Here is a 15,725-nt window from a genome sequence, read left to right as displayed (position 1 = left end):
AGGTTTGTCTGGGTCCTACCTAAAGAGAAGTAAATAGCAGTAAAACTATCCTACACATCTTAATGATCACCTTTGTGCAGCTTGTTTTAGAGAGGCCAGTGTGGTGTGGTTGATGGGGGGGGGGAGTGGTGTCATGGTCCCGCCATATATATATATATATATATATATATATATATATATATATATATATATATATATATATATATATATGTGTGTGTGTGTGTGTAGGCTATGTATAAAAATTCTGCTAAAAAACAATAATTCACATTTAAGCTTAAACATGGGCTTTGATCAACAGTTACAAAAACATATTGTATCTCGACCACAGTACATCTACACACACAAATATATATATATATATATATATATATATATATATATATATATATATATATATATATATATATATATATATATATACATATACGTACATATATATATACACATACAAGGTTACATTTTGCTGCAATAGATACCATAGACGTGGTCACTTTATTTTTAAAAAAAATTTAATGGCCCTATATTTTTTTTACTCCATGGCGCTATTAATTTCAGCGTTGCGGCCCTTAAGTACGTGCCAATGATAGAAAACAATAGACATTGTTCGGAGCTCTTTTGTCCCGGGAAGCTGCCGAATGACAGCCCAGCACTTCCATATCAAGCTTGTTATGGCTCTAGGATCAATCGCCGGGGCTAAATATAGGCCATTATTAGTACATAGTTCGATGCCTTGATTTTTAATTTTTTGAAACTTTTTTTTATTCACAGTCCAGACTCTCTTGCACGATATTCTGGATCGGACAGGATTTTTTTTCGAAAACTCAAATGTGAGTAAAGTTGTCTTTTTGTGTATGTGTGCGTTTTTTTTTAAATTCAAGTGTGAGTAAAATTTTAAAAGATACAAGAAAGGAGGAAAGCTAAAGACTTTGTAGTGACACAAAAAAAAAAAATATATATATATATATATATATATATATATATATATATATATATATATATATATATATATATATATATATATATATATATATATATATATATATATATATATATATATATATATATATATATATATATATTATATATATTGTATAAACAACATATTTATTTTTAACACAAAATATAACAAACAGGCTCCCAGAAAAATGCGCAACTACAAACGAATGATACTAATACCCTTTAATTTTGTTAGATTTTATGGGAAAATATTATATTTTGCTCAAATGTACCTGTGCTCATTCTTCGTCAATGTCAATAAATGCTCGATTTCAGAAAACAAAATGCCCTTGTGCACTTTTTTTTGTGCGCAGTTTTCCGTTGCGCATCTTTCCGGTCACCTGATAAACTATACAGCCTAAAAACCTAAGCACTTCAAATTAAATCCAGCCATTGTTTTAAATTCCCACAGCTTTTACAGTTTACAATCACTGCCTCAACGTCACTGAATTTCTTTCTTCCGGGGACAATAAAAAAATAAAAACATGATCTTTTGTCTGAGGGTTTTTAGACCAATCCGAGAAAATCGTGAATCGGATCTAACTGAACGCAAGCTGCTTGACCTCTGAGAGTGTCAGATTGTTACGAGTATGTCTCTCTCCATGGTGACCTAAGAAAGCGGCTTTGAAATGACTCCTGGCCCAATCGTCCTAGGCTAGCGTGAAATAGTTGTTTATCCTTTTATTTCCGGGGGATCATTGGTCTCCGCGTGTGTGGCTTGGCTCCGTGAGGGTGTGGGAGAGTGAAGTGTGTGTGTGATGTTTGTGTGTGTGTGTGTGTGTGTTTGCTCTAGGTCCTTGAAAAAGTCTTTGATATAACCCTGTGTAAATTTACAATACCTTGTATCGATAATTTTAGAAACTATTAACTGGGCAGATCGTAATGTAGTTTACTTTTAGCTAGTATCGATACCAGTGTTTTTTCTAAAAAGCGAGAGCAGGTTTACTAAACAGAAATTGTTAGGGCGATGCATTGATTGGTCTTGTGTGACGTTCTAAAAATCTACAAAGTAACTGCACGGCTTAACCCTGGCCTTAAGTTTAACCCGACTACTCACCATTACTCCAATTCTGACCCAAGTGTCGCCAATACGCTGAATCTGAACCATAACAACTGTACGGGCATAAAAACAACAACTCGATACCATTTGGTTTAGCCTGGCTATGAAAGTAAAAATTCAAAGTGAATCAAAATTAAATCTAGCATTACCAGGGGCAAATTACTATAACCGATACTTACGTCTGGCAATGGTCTTCTCCCCTTAGCTCCGTGACGACCAAAGTCTAGTCTGCATCATCCTGTACGACCTCCAGAGCCGGAAGTTCCAGAGACGCACGGCTCTGCCCGGTGAAGAGCTGGACGGCCTGTGCGGCGAGATCGAGGAGGCGCTGCTGAATCTGAAGACCCGCATCCTGTCGGTGATCGCCAAGGAGCGGATCAAGAACAATGCCCCGTCCATCGAGTACCTGCTGCCCGAGCACGTCAGGAACAAGGATGAGACCAAGTGCAAAACGCCCGTCTATTTGTGGGTCAACCAGTTCAAAACGAGGTCAGTTACTTCTTGTGGATTTGTTTGTTCCTGTAATATTAGTCATCTCTAGAATCAATTATTTGGTAGTTTTATTGGAATAACTCTTTTTTTTATGTGACACTCAGTTGTTTAGCTTCTTTTGTTCCCGTGATGTAATTAGTTTCTGAAACTAAATCTTAACCCCCCCCCCCCTTTAACCAGTATAAACTGTATTAAAACAGATGCTGTGTAAAGTTTCACCTATTTTGTTCTTAGCAACAAAGTCATGTACGCAGGTGTACACAGCTATATAAAAAAAATCCTTTGAGACCACAGGGACGCTTGTTTACTTTCGCTTGTATGGAAGAATTCTGGTTTATACTGTATAATCTCTCCCCCCCCCCCCCGCAACAGCAGCGCAATATAAGGGGTCATCCATTTATGACGTCCACACGCTGGGGGGGGGGGGGGGGGGTCCGAAAAAAACTGACTTTTGTGGACGCATATAGACTTTTATAAGGAAAAAAGTAGATTTTTGTGGACGGGGGGGGGGGGGGGGGGAGGGGGTCCAAAATCCAAAAAAAATTGTGGACGTCATAAATGGATGACCCCTAACAGGCCCTCCCCCCCCCCCCCCCCCCCGCTGGAAATCACTGGTGTATTAATTTTAGGCTGAGGTGAATTCTTAGGTTTAGGCTTTTTTTAAGGGTTCAATTAAGGTAAGATATAATTTATGTCTAGAGTTAGAGTTGGGGTCAGGATTCTTAAGCTTGGGGGAGGGGTAATTTCTCAGGGGGTAATTGACTGGGCGTAATTTCGGGCGGGGGGGGAATGCCCTAGACCCGTATTCAAAATGTTTTTAAATCCAATTACCCTAGGTTTTTTTTGTTTGGCATTGTCATAAAATACAAAGATGTGGTTCTGTTCTAATATTACTTTCTTGTTTGTTTAAAAACGGCAAACGTTTAAAAATTATTTAAAATATACTTCATAGAGCTATTTTATATAATGAGACTTACACGTTTTCTTTTATATTGTTTTGTTTTAATGTTCATATTTTGCAAGCAACATGTTTGTTGTGGAATGTTTTTATATACTAAAATCTAGCCTTCCAAGATTTTTAACGTACTGTACTTTAAATTTTCTTCTTTTTACTTGAGCAGCGTGGAGGAAATTGTTGAAGCCCTTAAAATGGACGGCTACTCGGTACTCGAACCCGGGCTGGACATCACCGAAGAGACTGGGGATGTTTTCAAAATCGACGAACATTGCTCGGATCTCCTGGTCTTTCAACCTCACCTGCAGCTGAAGCTGAAGGAGTCGGACTACGTCAAGGCCGGTGCCTTGGTGCTGCAGGTACGGCTATTTACACAATTTTTGGTGCTGCAGGTATGGCTGTTCACACAACTTTTTTTTAGTCATGGCTATTCACATATTTTTTTTTAATCGTGGCTATTCATACAATTTTGTTGTTAGAGTCAGGCTAGTTTGTGAACAATGTGGAACGACGTGGTCGGGTGGTAAAGCACACGACTGCTAACTCGAAAGTTTAGACTTCGGATCCCGAACTTGAGTTAGTAGGATTTCTTGTCCCTGAGTTCACCCAGCTATGATGAGTATCTGGCTCACGTTAGGGAAAACTAAGGCGGCTGGGTATAGTACTGATCACACTATACCTTTTTATTGAAACAATTGAACTCCATTTCATCTCCCTCTTAAGTCTTGGCCACTGACGGGGAATGCTGATGGAATTAAACAACATGTTACTATTGGGTTAACTACCCTTAGCACGAGATCATTAGTTATTTACTGTTAGGTCTAAATTTAGGTAGCATGTTAGTTTCATTGGTGTATTCTAAACACCTCTGTGTTAATACAAATGTATACGTACATATCTAATTAAAAACTTCCTCTCTCTGTATATATTAGTATAGAAAAACAGTACCGCCGTTGTGAACTGCCATCTTGTCCAACCTTATTGTTGTTACTAGTAGTTTTATATAACTATTATTTAAATAACTAACAATTAAGCATAACGCACTGAATATTATTTAAAAACGGGTTTCTCCAACATCACATTAAATTACATGATTATAAGAGAAGCCTTCAGTCTTGAATGTTATTTAAAGAAAGCTTTATGCACCGCCCCACAGGACAAGTCCAGCTGTCTGGCCCCACAGTCCGTACATTACCTGCTGGGTCTGGAACAGGACGTCATCCACGTCAACATCGGCACAGGTATGTCCACGGCACACCTGGCCAGCCTGCTGCGCAAGAAGTCCCCCCACAGCCACATCTGGGGGTTCGCCAACGACAGCCCGGAGAAAGCCAGGAAAGCGCTCAAGAATTTGGAGTTCTTGGGCGTCAAAAGTATCCTTTTCAATTCGTACACACCGTTGGATAGGTAGTTTTCATGCGGGTTTACCTGTATAAGTTAATTGGAGTTTTTTTTATTAACTTACCTTACATAATCTTCTTTAGTCAAATAAATAGGACTCTTTAGTTTTAAATTGTCTTTGTTTAGTAATTTGTTATGTTTTCTATTGTCTCAACCTGCGTGGTATTTATAAGGAAATTACAGTAAACATTTACTTATACGTCAAAGCTGGTTAACCTGATGTCCCAGTAGAAATAAATCGCTGACACAAATCTTCCAGACAACTCGACGCTAGATTCGTTTCTCTAACTGTCCCCATGGTGATCCATTTTTTGTGTGTGCTAGTTTCTCTAACTGTCCACAGCGGTAACCCATCTTTCTTGTGCTAGTTTCTCCAACTGTCCCCATTGGTAACCCATCTTTTTTGTGCTAGTTTCTCCAACTGTCCCCAGTGGTAACCCATCTTTCTTGTGCTAGTTTCTCCAACTGTCCCCATTGGTAACCCATCTTTTTTGTGCTAGTTTCTCCAACTGTCCCCAGTGGTAACCCATCTTTCTTGTGCTAGTTTCTCCAACTGTCCCCATTGGTAACCCATCTTTCTTGTGCTAGTTTCTCCAACTGTCCCCAGTGGTAACTTATCTTTCTTGTGCTAGTTTCTCCAACTGTCCCCAGTGGTAACCCAGGTGATGTCATTTTTTGAGGTTGCGTCTTCAGATTTTCCTTTGACTGCTACTTTTTCTTTGGAGAATTTCTTCTTCATCGTGTCTTTAGTTTGTTTGCTGAAATAATTCTTCAACGACGATGATTCATGCTGTGAAAGCTGACGCTAGCATCCTTCTTGGGCATGCGTTGATAAATATCTGTATTGTATGTGTTCTTTTTAGAAATATTACTGTTATTCTTTAGTTTCGTACAAGATTGTCGGTATCAAAAGGTCTTTAACTCATGATGTTTAGATACGAAAGTACTGATGGATAATTTTATGGATGTTGATCCAGAGGATACAAGGTTCAAAAACGTCAAGGTCATTTTAATCTCGACCAACTGCAGCAAATCCGCCATCACCAGCCCTGTCCAATTTATAGTCAGTGAAGGAGAAGGTGAGTGAGTCATGGGTCAGGTGGGTCAGCGGTCAGGTGGGTCATGTGTGTCCAGGGTTAGGTGGGTTGTCATGGTTCTGTTGGGTCATGTTTCAGGTGGGTCATGGTTCAGGTGAGCCATGGTCAGTAGTTAATGTGGATCATTATTTAGGTTGGTCAGGTTTGGTGGGTTAAGTTTATAGCTAGCTCTCGAGGGCGTCTAGAAATGTGAAGTAGCTGTGGTCCTCTGTATTTTTCTACCCTCCATCGCCAAGATACCTACTCTTGTCTTACACCTAAGACATCATGGTCTCCCACTTCTCTCGCTATGATACTCGAATGTCCTACACCTCTCTAAGACACAGGAATGTCCCACACCTCTCGCTAAGAAACACGAATGTCCTAAGAAACACGAATGTCCTATGACACACGTTTGTCCTCTATCAGATATGAAAGTTCTTGGAGAACTGTCTAAGGCCGACTCTAGTGCAACCCATATCGGCAACCTGAAGTTAGAACACGAACAACTGTTAAAACAAGCCCTCAAATGTGAGTACTCTAACTCTCTACTACATGCATATACCTGGTGGTGCAACTGTTTGATCACCTGTTTGTCATACTACATCAAGTACAGGTGTAAGATAGGTGCTCGTATTATAGTTTGTGCATGAGCAGTTTATTAGCATAGGCAGCGTGCACGTGTAGGTTGTTTTTTTCTGATTTACATGTGTAGGCCTACATGTTTTGACGTTGGAGTTCAAAATGTTTAAATATGCAGTCAGACTTGTGTATTTATTGAGTATATTTGCAGACCTGTGTATATACTAATGTACTTGTGTAATTCGAATAGTTGTATTTAATGTGTACAGTTGAAGATCCACATTATTATCTAATGTGTACAACCCTATATAAACCCGTGTAATTACTCTGTACAACTTTATATAAACCTGTGTACCTACTGTGTACAACTCTATATAACCCATTGTATCTACTGTGTACATGCCACTGCCAGTTCCCAAAGTTCAGGCCGTTGTGTACACCACCCGCTCCCGCTACGAGGCTGAGAACGAGTCGGTGGTGACCAGGGTCTTGGAGTACATCAATATGACGTCAGCCAACAAGAAGGCACCGTTCAGGGTGAGTTGACCTTTGGCCTGTACACACACACATGCACACGCACTCACACACACACACACACACACACTTGCAGACATGAAGGTCAAGGACACACGCTCATAGAGACACAAGGCGTCACACATTTTTCTAGCTCTATCTACATCACTAGCTCTAACCCTATCTGTATACATAAAATATTCCCTTTCGAATCAGACGGTCCGTGGGCAAGTGAAGTAGAGTTCACCTGTAACCTGTTTCTGCGATTTCGGCATATGAAGGGATAGTATGGTCAGTACTATGCTCAGCCGACTTCGCTTTCTCTAACATGAGTTAGGTACCCATTAGAGCTGGGTGGACTCAGGAACTTTTACGGACGAACCCGGATTTAAACTCGAGACTTTCCGTTTATCATTCTTATGCTCTACCATTCGACCATGCTTTCCCGTATCTGTATTTACATATAAATGTGTTTACTGTCGTATCTGTAGGTAACCCCTCCAGTGTTACCTCCAATCTTTTGTATTTGTAGGTAACCCCTCCAGTGTTACTTCCAATGTTTTGTATTTGTAGGTAACCCCTCCAGTGTTACCTCCAATCTTTTGTATTTGTAGGTAACCCCTCCAGTGTTACTTCCAATGTTTTGTATCTGTAGGTAACCCCCCCCCACAGTGTTACCTCCAATGTTTTGTATCTGTAGGTAACCCCCCCCCCCCCACAGTGTTACCTCCAATCTTTTGTATCTGTAGGTAACCCCCCCCCACAGTGTTACCTCCAATGTTTTGTATCTGTAGGTAACCCCCCCCCCACAGTGTTACCTCCAATATTTTGTATCTGTAGGTAACCCCTCCAGTGTTACCTCCAATGTTTTGTATCTGTAGGTAACCCCTCCAGTGTTACCTCCAATGTTTTGTATCTGTAGGTAACCCATGTTTTGTATCTGTAGGTTACCCCTCCAGTGTTACCTCCAATATTTTGTCTGTAGGTTACCCCTCCAGTCTTACCTCCAATATTTTGTCTGTAGGTTACCCCTTCAGTGTTACCTCCAATGTTTTGTATCTGTAGGTAACCCCTCCAGTGTTACCTTTCTCTGGCGATGAGATTGACACAGGCGAGAGTGGAGTCATGTCATGTTGTCATGTTTGCCTGTCGTCCCTACTGGGACATAGGCCGCTGACAAGAGCTTTCCAAACGTCTCTGTCCAGGGCTAGTCTCTCCAACTGTCCCCAGGTGTATCCAATCTTCTTGGTGTCTTCTTCCAGGTCACGTCTCCAGGTCTTTCTTGGTCTGCCTCTCTTCCTCCTGCCTTGTGGATTCCAGGTGAGGGCCTGTCTTGTTATGCTGGATACAGGCTTCCTGAGTGTGTGGCCAATCCATTTCCATTTTCTCTGGAGGATCTCTACTTCAACTGGCAGTTGATTTGTCCGTTGCCATAGAACATCATTTCTGATGGTTTTAGGCCAACGAATTCGCAGGATATTTTGTCTGTAGGTTACCCCTCCAGTGTTACCTCCAATGTTTATTATCTGTAGGTTACCCCTTCAATGTTACCTCCAATGTTTTGTATCTGCAGGTTACCCCTCCAGTGTTACCTTTCTCTGGTGATGAGATTGACACGGGCGAGAGTGGAGTTGATGGACGGTTTGTTCGATTTTTGCCTTCATCCAAAGCCAACGGCTGTTTTGTTGCTGTTATATCAAGGGAGGTAACTACACTTTAAATACTTCTCTCGTTATATTGGATTACTGTTCTTTAAATGTTAAAATAGTTTCTTGGGGTAAAATTTCAAATATTTTCATGACCCTTATGTAAAGCTTTATAACTAAAAATAAATCTAGTGTGTTTAGTTCAACAGCTTTAAATCCATGTTTATTAGGATCATAGAACCATTGTTTTATCATTATTAGCACTAGCTGTGCAAAATCAGTAACATTATCAATAGCATTATTATTAACATCAAAATCCTTTTAAATATTATTGTTATTATTAATATATATCAGAAATAAGGATTTTGTTTTTCATATGACTAGGAATAACTGCACATTTTTATCATTAAAACCGATTTAGTCATTTGTATATAGTATATACAATATATATATATATATATATATATATATATATATATATATATATATATATATATATATATATATATATATAAAGTATATATATATATAAAGTATTTCTAACGATGACGTCACGTTTCAGCCCCAGGATCCTAAGGAAGTGGCCAGGAACACGATAGCCAAGGCCAGGTCAAAGGGCATGCTGGGCAAAGGTCAAGGCGCGGAGGTGAACGGCGAAGGCGACGACACGAGCAAGTCGGAGGCTTCGCGGAAACACCACGGGAAATCCTCGGCCTCGGAAGTGACCAGCCTCAAGGTCAAGGTCTCAAGTCACAAATCTGCGGCCGCCATCGGCGCCAGGCTGTACCAGGCCGGTCTCCTGTCTAAGATGCAGCAGGTCAAGCTCAAGGCCCACAAGCCTGAGCATGTCAAGGTCGTCAAGCACCCCGCCCCCTTCAGGTGATTTTCAGATGTTGAGTTGGCTGTTTTTTTATTTTATTTCACGAGTGATTTAATTTTAATTTTTTTCCCAATCACAGGATAATTTAATAACATTTTTTTTCTATCAACACCTACATACCATATTCTTTTAACTGTGAAAACTAAAGATTATTATCCTACTTTAATGTTAAGACTTCCATATTGGAATTATAAAATTACCTCAAAACATATTTTAAAATTCAAAGATAAATTTTAAAAGCTTTGCAAATTGTTGAGGGGACGTGGGCGTTTATATAGCCACATTCTACTTTTGGGAGAGGTGGGCAAAACAATAATAAAGGGAAAAGTGTTCACTCGAATGTAAGTCACAAACATAAACAAATAAGTATGACGTGGCTCTTCCAAAGTAAATGAACTAGTACGCTTTATTTATTTTTGCAATAAACTAATTAGGGAGAGAGCAAAATAATTTGGATCACCTTTTGTTTTTGTTAATATCCTCCTATTTTTTAATTGCATTTACTTTTTGACACGTGGGGGTGGGCTCTATTTTTAAAAAAAAGATGAACACTTTTCTAAATATTTCCAAAAACAAACATTCTTTATGACATTATTCCACGTGTGGTCTTATATTTCGTTTCACTTCATTGATGTGCAGTGCGAGTTTTCACATTAACATTTTCTAACATTTTGTTAACCATTAATTGTATACTTATTAACTGTTATTGTTTTATTTTATTTTTAAATATATAATTTGAGATTATTTTTATAATTGATAGTTGATAGGCTAATGTGATTATACAAGTTTACACATGTATCTCTAAGTATCTAAGTTCTGTTCCCAAGTTGATACATTTAAAAAAGATTTACCGTGGCGGAGCACGGTATGCAGCTAGTAATGATATAAGCCTACGATAAAACACAAGCAATAGTTGTGTTTTATTTAATAATAAATTTTTATAGGAAATATCAAAGTCCAAACACTCGTTGAAATAGTTTAACTTAACCAAACAAAATTATGTGGTTACAATATCAGCGTCTAAATTCTCGTTGAAATAGTTTAACTTAACAACATCGATACATGTTGATATACATGCATGCTTATATAATTTGTATACATGGATATATTACACATAGGTACATACCTACAGGTAAAAAACGTCACCACATTCCCCCACACAACTAGACATACAACAGTTAAGATACCTTTTGCATTTGTATGTGACTTTCTTTTAACAAAATGTATTTCACGTGTATATAATTTCCCTCTTAGTTTCTTCATCATTAACTTCCTGCCAAAATATCGCATTAGTCCTGTGATAATTAAACAGAGCCTTAATTATACGGCTCACCCTGTCTCTGAGTGATATATAAGATTATTATAAGATTATTATAAGTTGTGTTTCATCTGATCCTTGTTATAATAAGATGTGTATCACCCTATCCTGATTATAATCCTATTATCTTTTAAACTTTTAGTTCCTACTGCCTTGCTATAATACTTTTTTTCTGTATCTAACGTCATTTTTTGTAAATATTAATTTAATCAAAAGTACCCATTTATTGCATACTTGTCAGAATTTAATGGATTTTACTTCTAGAAAATTCGCACACATAAGGATATTCTTACGTAACACCACAAAGACATCTGCAACAGCAATAACATTTTCACCAATTAATACACATTTTGTTGACTTATTTCCTTCGTGATTTTAAGAGTGCAAGATTTTACTAGATTCTAATTTCAAACTGCTGTTTGCTATAAAACTGCTAAAACGATGACATTTATCTAATGTAAAAAAAAAATAATTGTATATTGTTTTAATAATGGATGTTCTTTTTATTACTCGACTGTTGATACGAGATAAAGATAAACATAATTAATGCATATTTAATCAGCATAATGTAAAGTGTAACTGTTAATAAATGTTCTTTATCAAAAGTGGTATAATTTTCAAAATTTTGAGTTCAATTTTTAAAAAGGGGGGAAAATTTGGGGGTTGGAACAATACTTTAAAGAATTTAAAGTCTTGGCGACTTACAAAAAAAATACAATGACCTAACAAATAGTTGTGTTAAATATTTGTTTCTTTTGTTAATGCGCTGTATTAACTAGCAGCATTCAAGTTACAATTTCTAATATTTGAAATTTGTTTTAAAATAGCGAACCAACTGAGAATTAGGCGGCGGATGGGTAAGGATCAATGTGTTGATGGTTGTTCGAGTTTTAAGATTGGTTGTTTCGTTATGATATTATTCGTCTCACGGTTATCTAGAATTTGTTTCACTACATTGCCAAGTTATGCTTTTTGAAAGATTTTTGTTGGATTTTGCGTTTAAACCTATAATAAGTTCACGTTAGTCTAAAGATCAATTTTTGAAAACTTCGGCTTAAAGGTCTATACCTCGTTATTTGAACAATGCATGAATATAAACTTAGGTTTACTTTAAATTACGTCTTGCCATTTAGAACCACTGTAGTATCGTCTGGCACTGAAGACGTCTGCAGGTAAAGTGTGAGACTTTTGAAGAGTTATCTGCTTACCAGATTTTAACACTGCGCGGACACGATAAGTCGGTCTACCAGTATGATTCAACTCGTCTATAAGATAGAATCATTATGGTCAACGTTGTTTTCAAATGTCACGGTACACGAAGGCTACCCCCAAGATTGTGATTTGAAGATAAATGATGACTACCCCCAAGAATGTAATGTCACGCTATATGAAGGCTACACACAAGAATGTGATGTCACGCTACATGAAGACTACCCACGAGAATGTGATGTCACGCTATATGAAGGCTACCCCCAATGATGTGATGCCAGGGTACATGAAGGCTACTCACAAGAATGTGATGTTACGGTACATGAAGACTACCCATGAGAATGTGACGTCAGAGTACACGAAGACTACCCAACCATACGTGAAGGCAACACACATTTGTATATTCTGTATGTTTATAAATTTGAGCCATTTTGATGTGCTTATGTATTGCGGAAACCAATTTGAAGCTAGAGGTTCTATTGTAACGGCTTTGAATTCCGACGATACTGTACGTCTAATTCTGGTGCCCAAGTTTCTCGAGGTTTCTCAAGGATCATTTGTCTATCACTTTTTTGAGATCGTTGGTGTATTATTGTTTCACATCACACCAAGACTAGCATTTCACGTTTTACATGAGTATTGTCACTTGATTTACGTAAATCACTTTTTAAACATGATTCACCCCCTCCCCCTCCTCCCCTTATCACGGCCCAATTAAATGGTGGCATCGCCGCATGAGGTAACTCCAGCTGTAAAGGTATTAAACAACTGCGGGCAGCAACAAACTTTGGCACTCGGGGTTGGAACCCCACAGCTCCCTACCTAGCTACGCCACAATGAGACTAGCTTAGGGGGATAAGTGGCAAAAATTGATTACAAGTCACAAATTAAACAGGGCAAGGGTCAAGTAGAGGTTTATCTATAATGTAAAATCTGGTAAGTGTATGTGTACAGACGACTGAGAGCAAAAAAAAAAACATGACATAATTACGTTCTATTGCCATAGTGTAAAATCTGGTAAGTCTAAGTGTACAGACGACTCAGAGCAAAAAGAAACATGACATAATTACGTTCTATTGCCAGAATGGTTTGGATTTCTTGTCCACAATTAGCTAGAACCTAGGTGAGTATAAAAACATTTTTTTGTTTTTGAATTTTTTTCGAAAATAGAATTGACTTTCGTTTTATACACTTGATTTATATTAAATAATCCTTGTATTTTGAAATAGATTAACGTTTACATTTTAAACCGTGCAATTTTCCTTTTTTTTATCTGAGTCATTTTTGTGTTTAAAAGACTTTTAAAGTTCTCTGCATTCTGAAAAAGAGCACAATACCAAATATAAAAATCTATAATTTTAAAAAAATGTACGATTAAGAATAGCTAATACATTTTTCAAAATAGAATTATTACATTATTCTTCCATTTTGTAAGAAACAAAGTAAAATCATAGTATATTAGCGTACATTTAACATAAATAACCTTTACAAGAAGTAAAACATTTTCCTGATATAATCTGCTATTTTGAACTTTTTAACTTTTAAAATTCATTAGAATAATTTTACATAATGTATGTTTATCTGTAATTTTTGTAATGGTAGAGATATATTTTGACTGTAAAAATGCTTAGTAAGTGTTTATTTTTGTTTTTAAACAGAGGTTGAAATGGCATATCATGATACCAGTATCCAGTTTGTTCATTAGAGTACTGGCCCCTCTCTTACCCTGAGCCTCAGAATGGAACGTTTAAAAAGTTGATCCGACATTTGCAAGTATGTCGATATAAATATAAAATGTAGATCTATATCTGAACTGATACAACTTGAATTTTTAAACTTTTCGTAAATTACATTTTTAAAATTCAACCTTCTCGTTGAAGAAATAAATTGTGATATGAAAAGAAAATATATTTACAATCTTGTTTTTTTTTTTGCTTGTTTTTTTTTTAAAAATGGTATTAACTAAACGTTAACACGAGTGCTTGTGTGAATTTTTTGGTTCCTTTTGTCATTTAGAGTACACGTTTTGTTACGGTTATTTAAAAAACACGACCATGTGCTGTATATGTTACGCTGTCATTTAAAAACTTAGAAAAGTATTTTCTGTGTAGGGTAGTTTTGTCGAGCGTATTTTCAGGTGTTTGATTCCTTAGTGAGCACTAATTCCTTGAGAAAACACAGCTACGTTACTCGACCAACTTGACTTAATTATGCGAGGCCCCTGAGTAGCAAAGGACTGCAGCTACACCTTTCTATCGGACTCTGTATTTGGGCAGCTCTCTTTTATTGAGCCAATGTAAACCCTGAAGGCCTTGCTTCACCTTCCATGATTTATTAGGCCAGCCACCTTTTTCTCACCTCCGTGGGTTCCAATACCCCTCCTGTCTTGTTCAGTTTTCACCTTCTCAGGACGTGCCCGACCCCCCTTGCTGGCTTGAATGTCCCTGTCTATGGACTGTGATTTGCCACAGGTTAGGTTAGGTTAGGTTGGGTTGGGTTAGCCTGTCGCCCCACCAAAGACATAGGCCGCTGACGAGAACTTTCCAAGCATATCAGTCCTAAGCTAGTCTCTCCAACTTACCCATGCGTACCCATATTTCTTTATTTGCCACATGTGGTCTCTGGATAATTTTTTCTGGCCATATTTCATCCACGTTGAAAACCTGGCACTTGCAGGAAAAAATTTAAAAATTGGGATTGTGAGAGCCAGATATCCTTGCGAAAAGTGAGACTTAAATTTTAAAAAAAAACATACATACTGGAGTTTAAAAGCATAGCTTTTTCATTTTCGGCAGCTGATTTAGTTTTACATGCCTCGATGTCAATTTTAAAAATCTGGTTAAAAGGTATTCTAAGATGTCTGTCTGATGAATGTCAGTAAGTAGCAAACATTAGTTGATACATGGATGATTTGATATACTGGACTGTGAGACACGCCGAGTGATGTGTTTAATACTGAGAACTTCACAAGTATGTACAAAAGTCATTTAAATAGCAAAGTTATTCATAATTTTTATTTTATTTTAATAATAACATGGATAATTTAAATACAGAAATAACTTATATACAAGGTTTTATACAGGAACAATAACGCGTGTTTTAACCAAAGGAAAGATAACCAAGACTTTTAAAAAAGACGATTAATAAGTAAGTTATCCACCTTGTCAGAGAACACAATATCCACGTTTGGTGTATCGTCTATTAAAAATATCATGTAATTTAACCGACTTTTTCTCTCCACACTAAAAGGCACGTCACTCAATGCCAGACTCCTCCCTCTAAATTGACGTCACTTAGAAAAAAATAAAACAAGTATGTCTCGTCATACTTCTTGAACCTACACTACAGCATGTAGAACATTGTTAAAATGTATTACCTTTCTCGTTGTTTGACGTCATTAATGGACGACCCCTTAAATAGTTAAAGTACAGATACCTCACTTTTTGAGGTCGAGAAAAAAGATTTAAAATACGATTTAGTACTTTATATAAATAATAAAACGTGTTAAATTTTGTATAAAATTAATACTAATAGTTTCGCTGTCTCTCTATCTATCTGTCTATCTGTCTGACAAGAACGCTCTAGAGAAAACACAAG

General features: G+C 37.3%; 1 protein-coding gene across 2 annotated transcripts; it reads left to right on the top strand.

Annotated features, from left to right (window-relative positions):
- Positions 1 to 768: 768 nt before the first annotated feature.
- LOC131958334 (putative methyltransferase NSUN7) lies at positions 769 to 14,019 on the top strand (the record flags this gene model as incomplete). Of its 2 annotated transcripts, XR_009389222.1 has the most annotated exon segments (12): positions 769 to 827; positions 2,262 to 2,545; positions 3,670 to 3,862; positions 4,660 to 4,876; positions 5,840 to 5,983; positions 6,410 to 6,511; positions 6,975 to 7,099; positions 8,649 to 8,780; positions 9,284 to 9,600; positions 11,747 to 11,776; positions 13,212 to 13,251; positions 13,787 to 14,019. XR_009389222.1 is itself a non-coding variant. In XM_059323302.1 (10 exon segments), coding segments are annotated over 10 exon segments (1,580 nt in total), but the record flags the coding sequence as incomplete, so codon positions are not given.
- Between the last annotated feature and the right edge of the window lie 1,706 nt (positions 14,020 to 15,725).

Source organism: Physella acuta, unplaced genomic scaffold (genome assembly GCF_028476545.2).
Source record: "Physella acuta isolate Inbredline_101_S28 unplaced genomic scaffold, ASM2847654v3 ptg001317l, whole genome shotgun sequence".
NCBI classification, from domain to species: domain Eukaryota; kingdom Metazoa; phylum Mollusca; class Gastropoda; family Physidae; genus Physella; species Physella acuta.
Note: the sequence above shows the minus strand (reverse complement) of the source record. Positions and strands in the feature narration are given on the sequence as shown.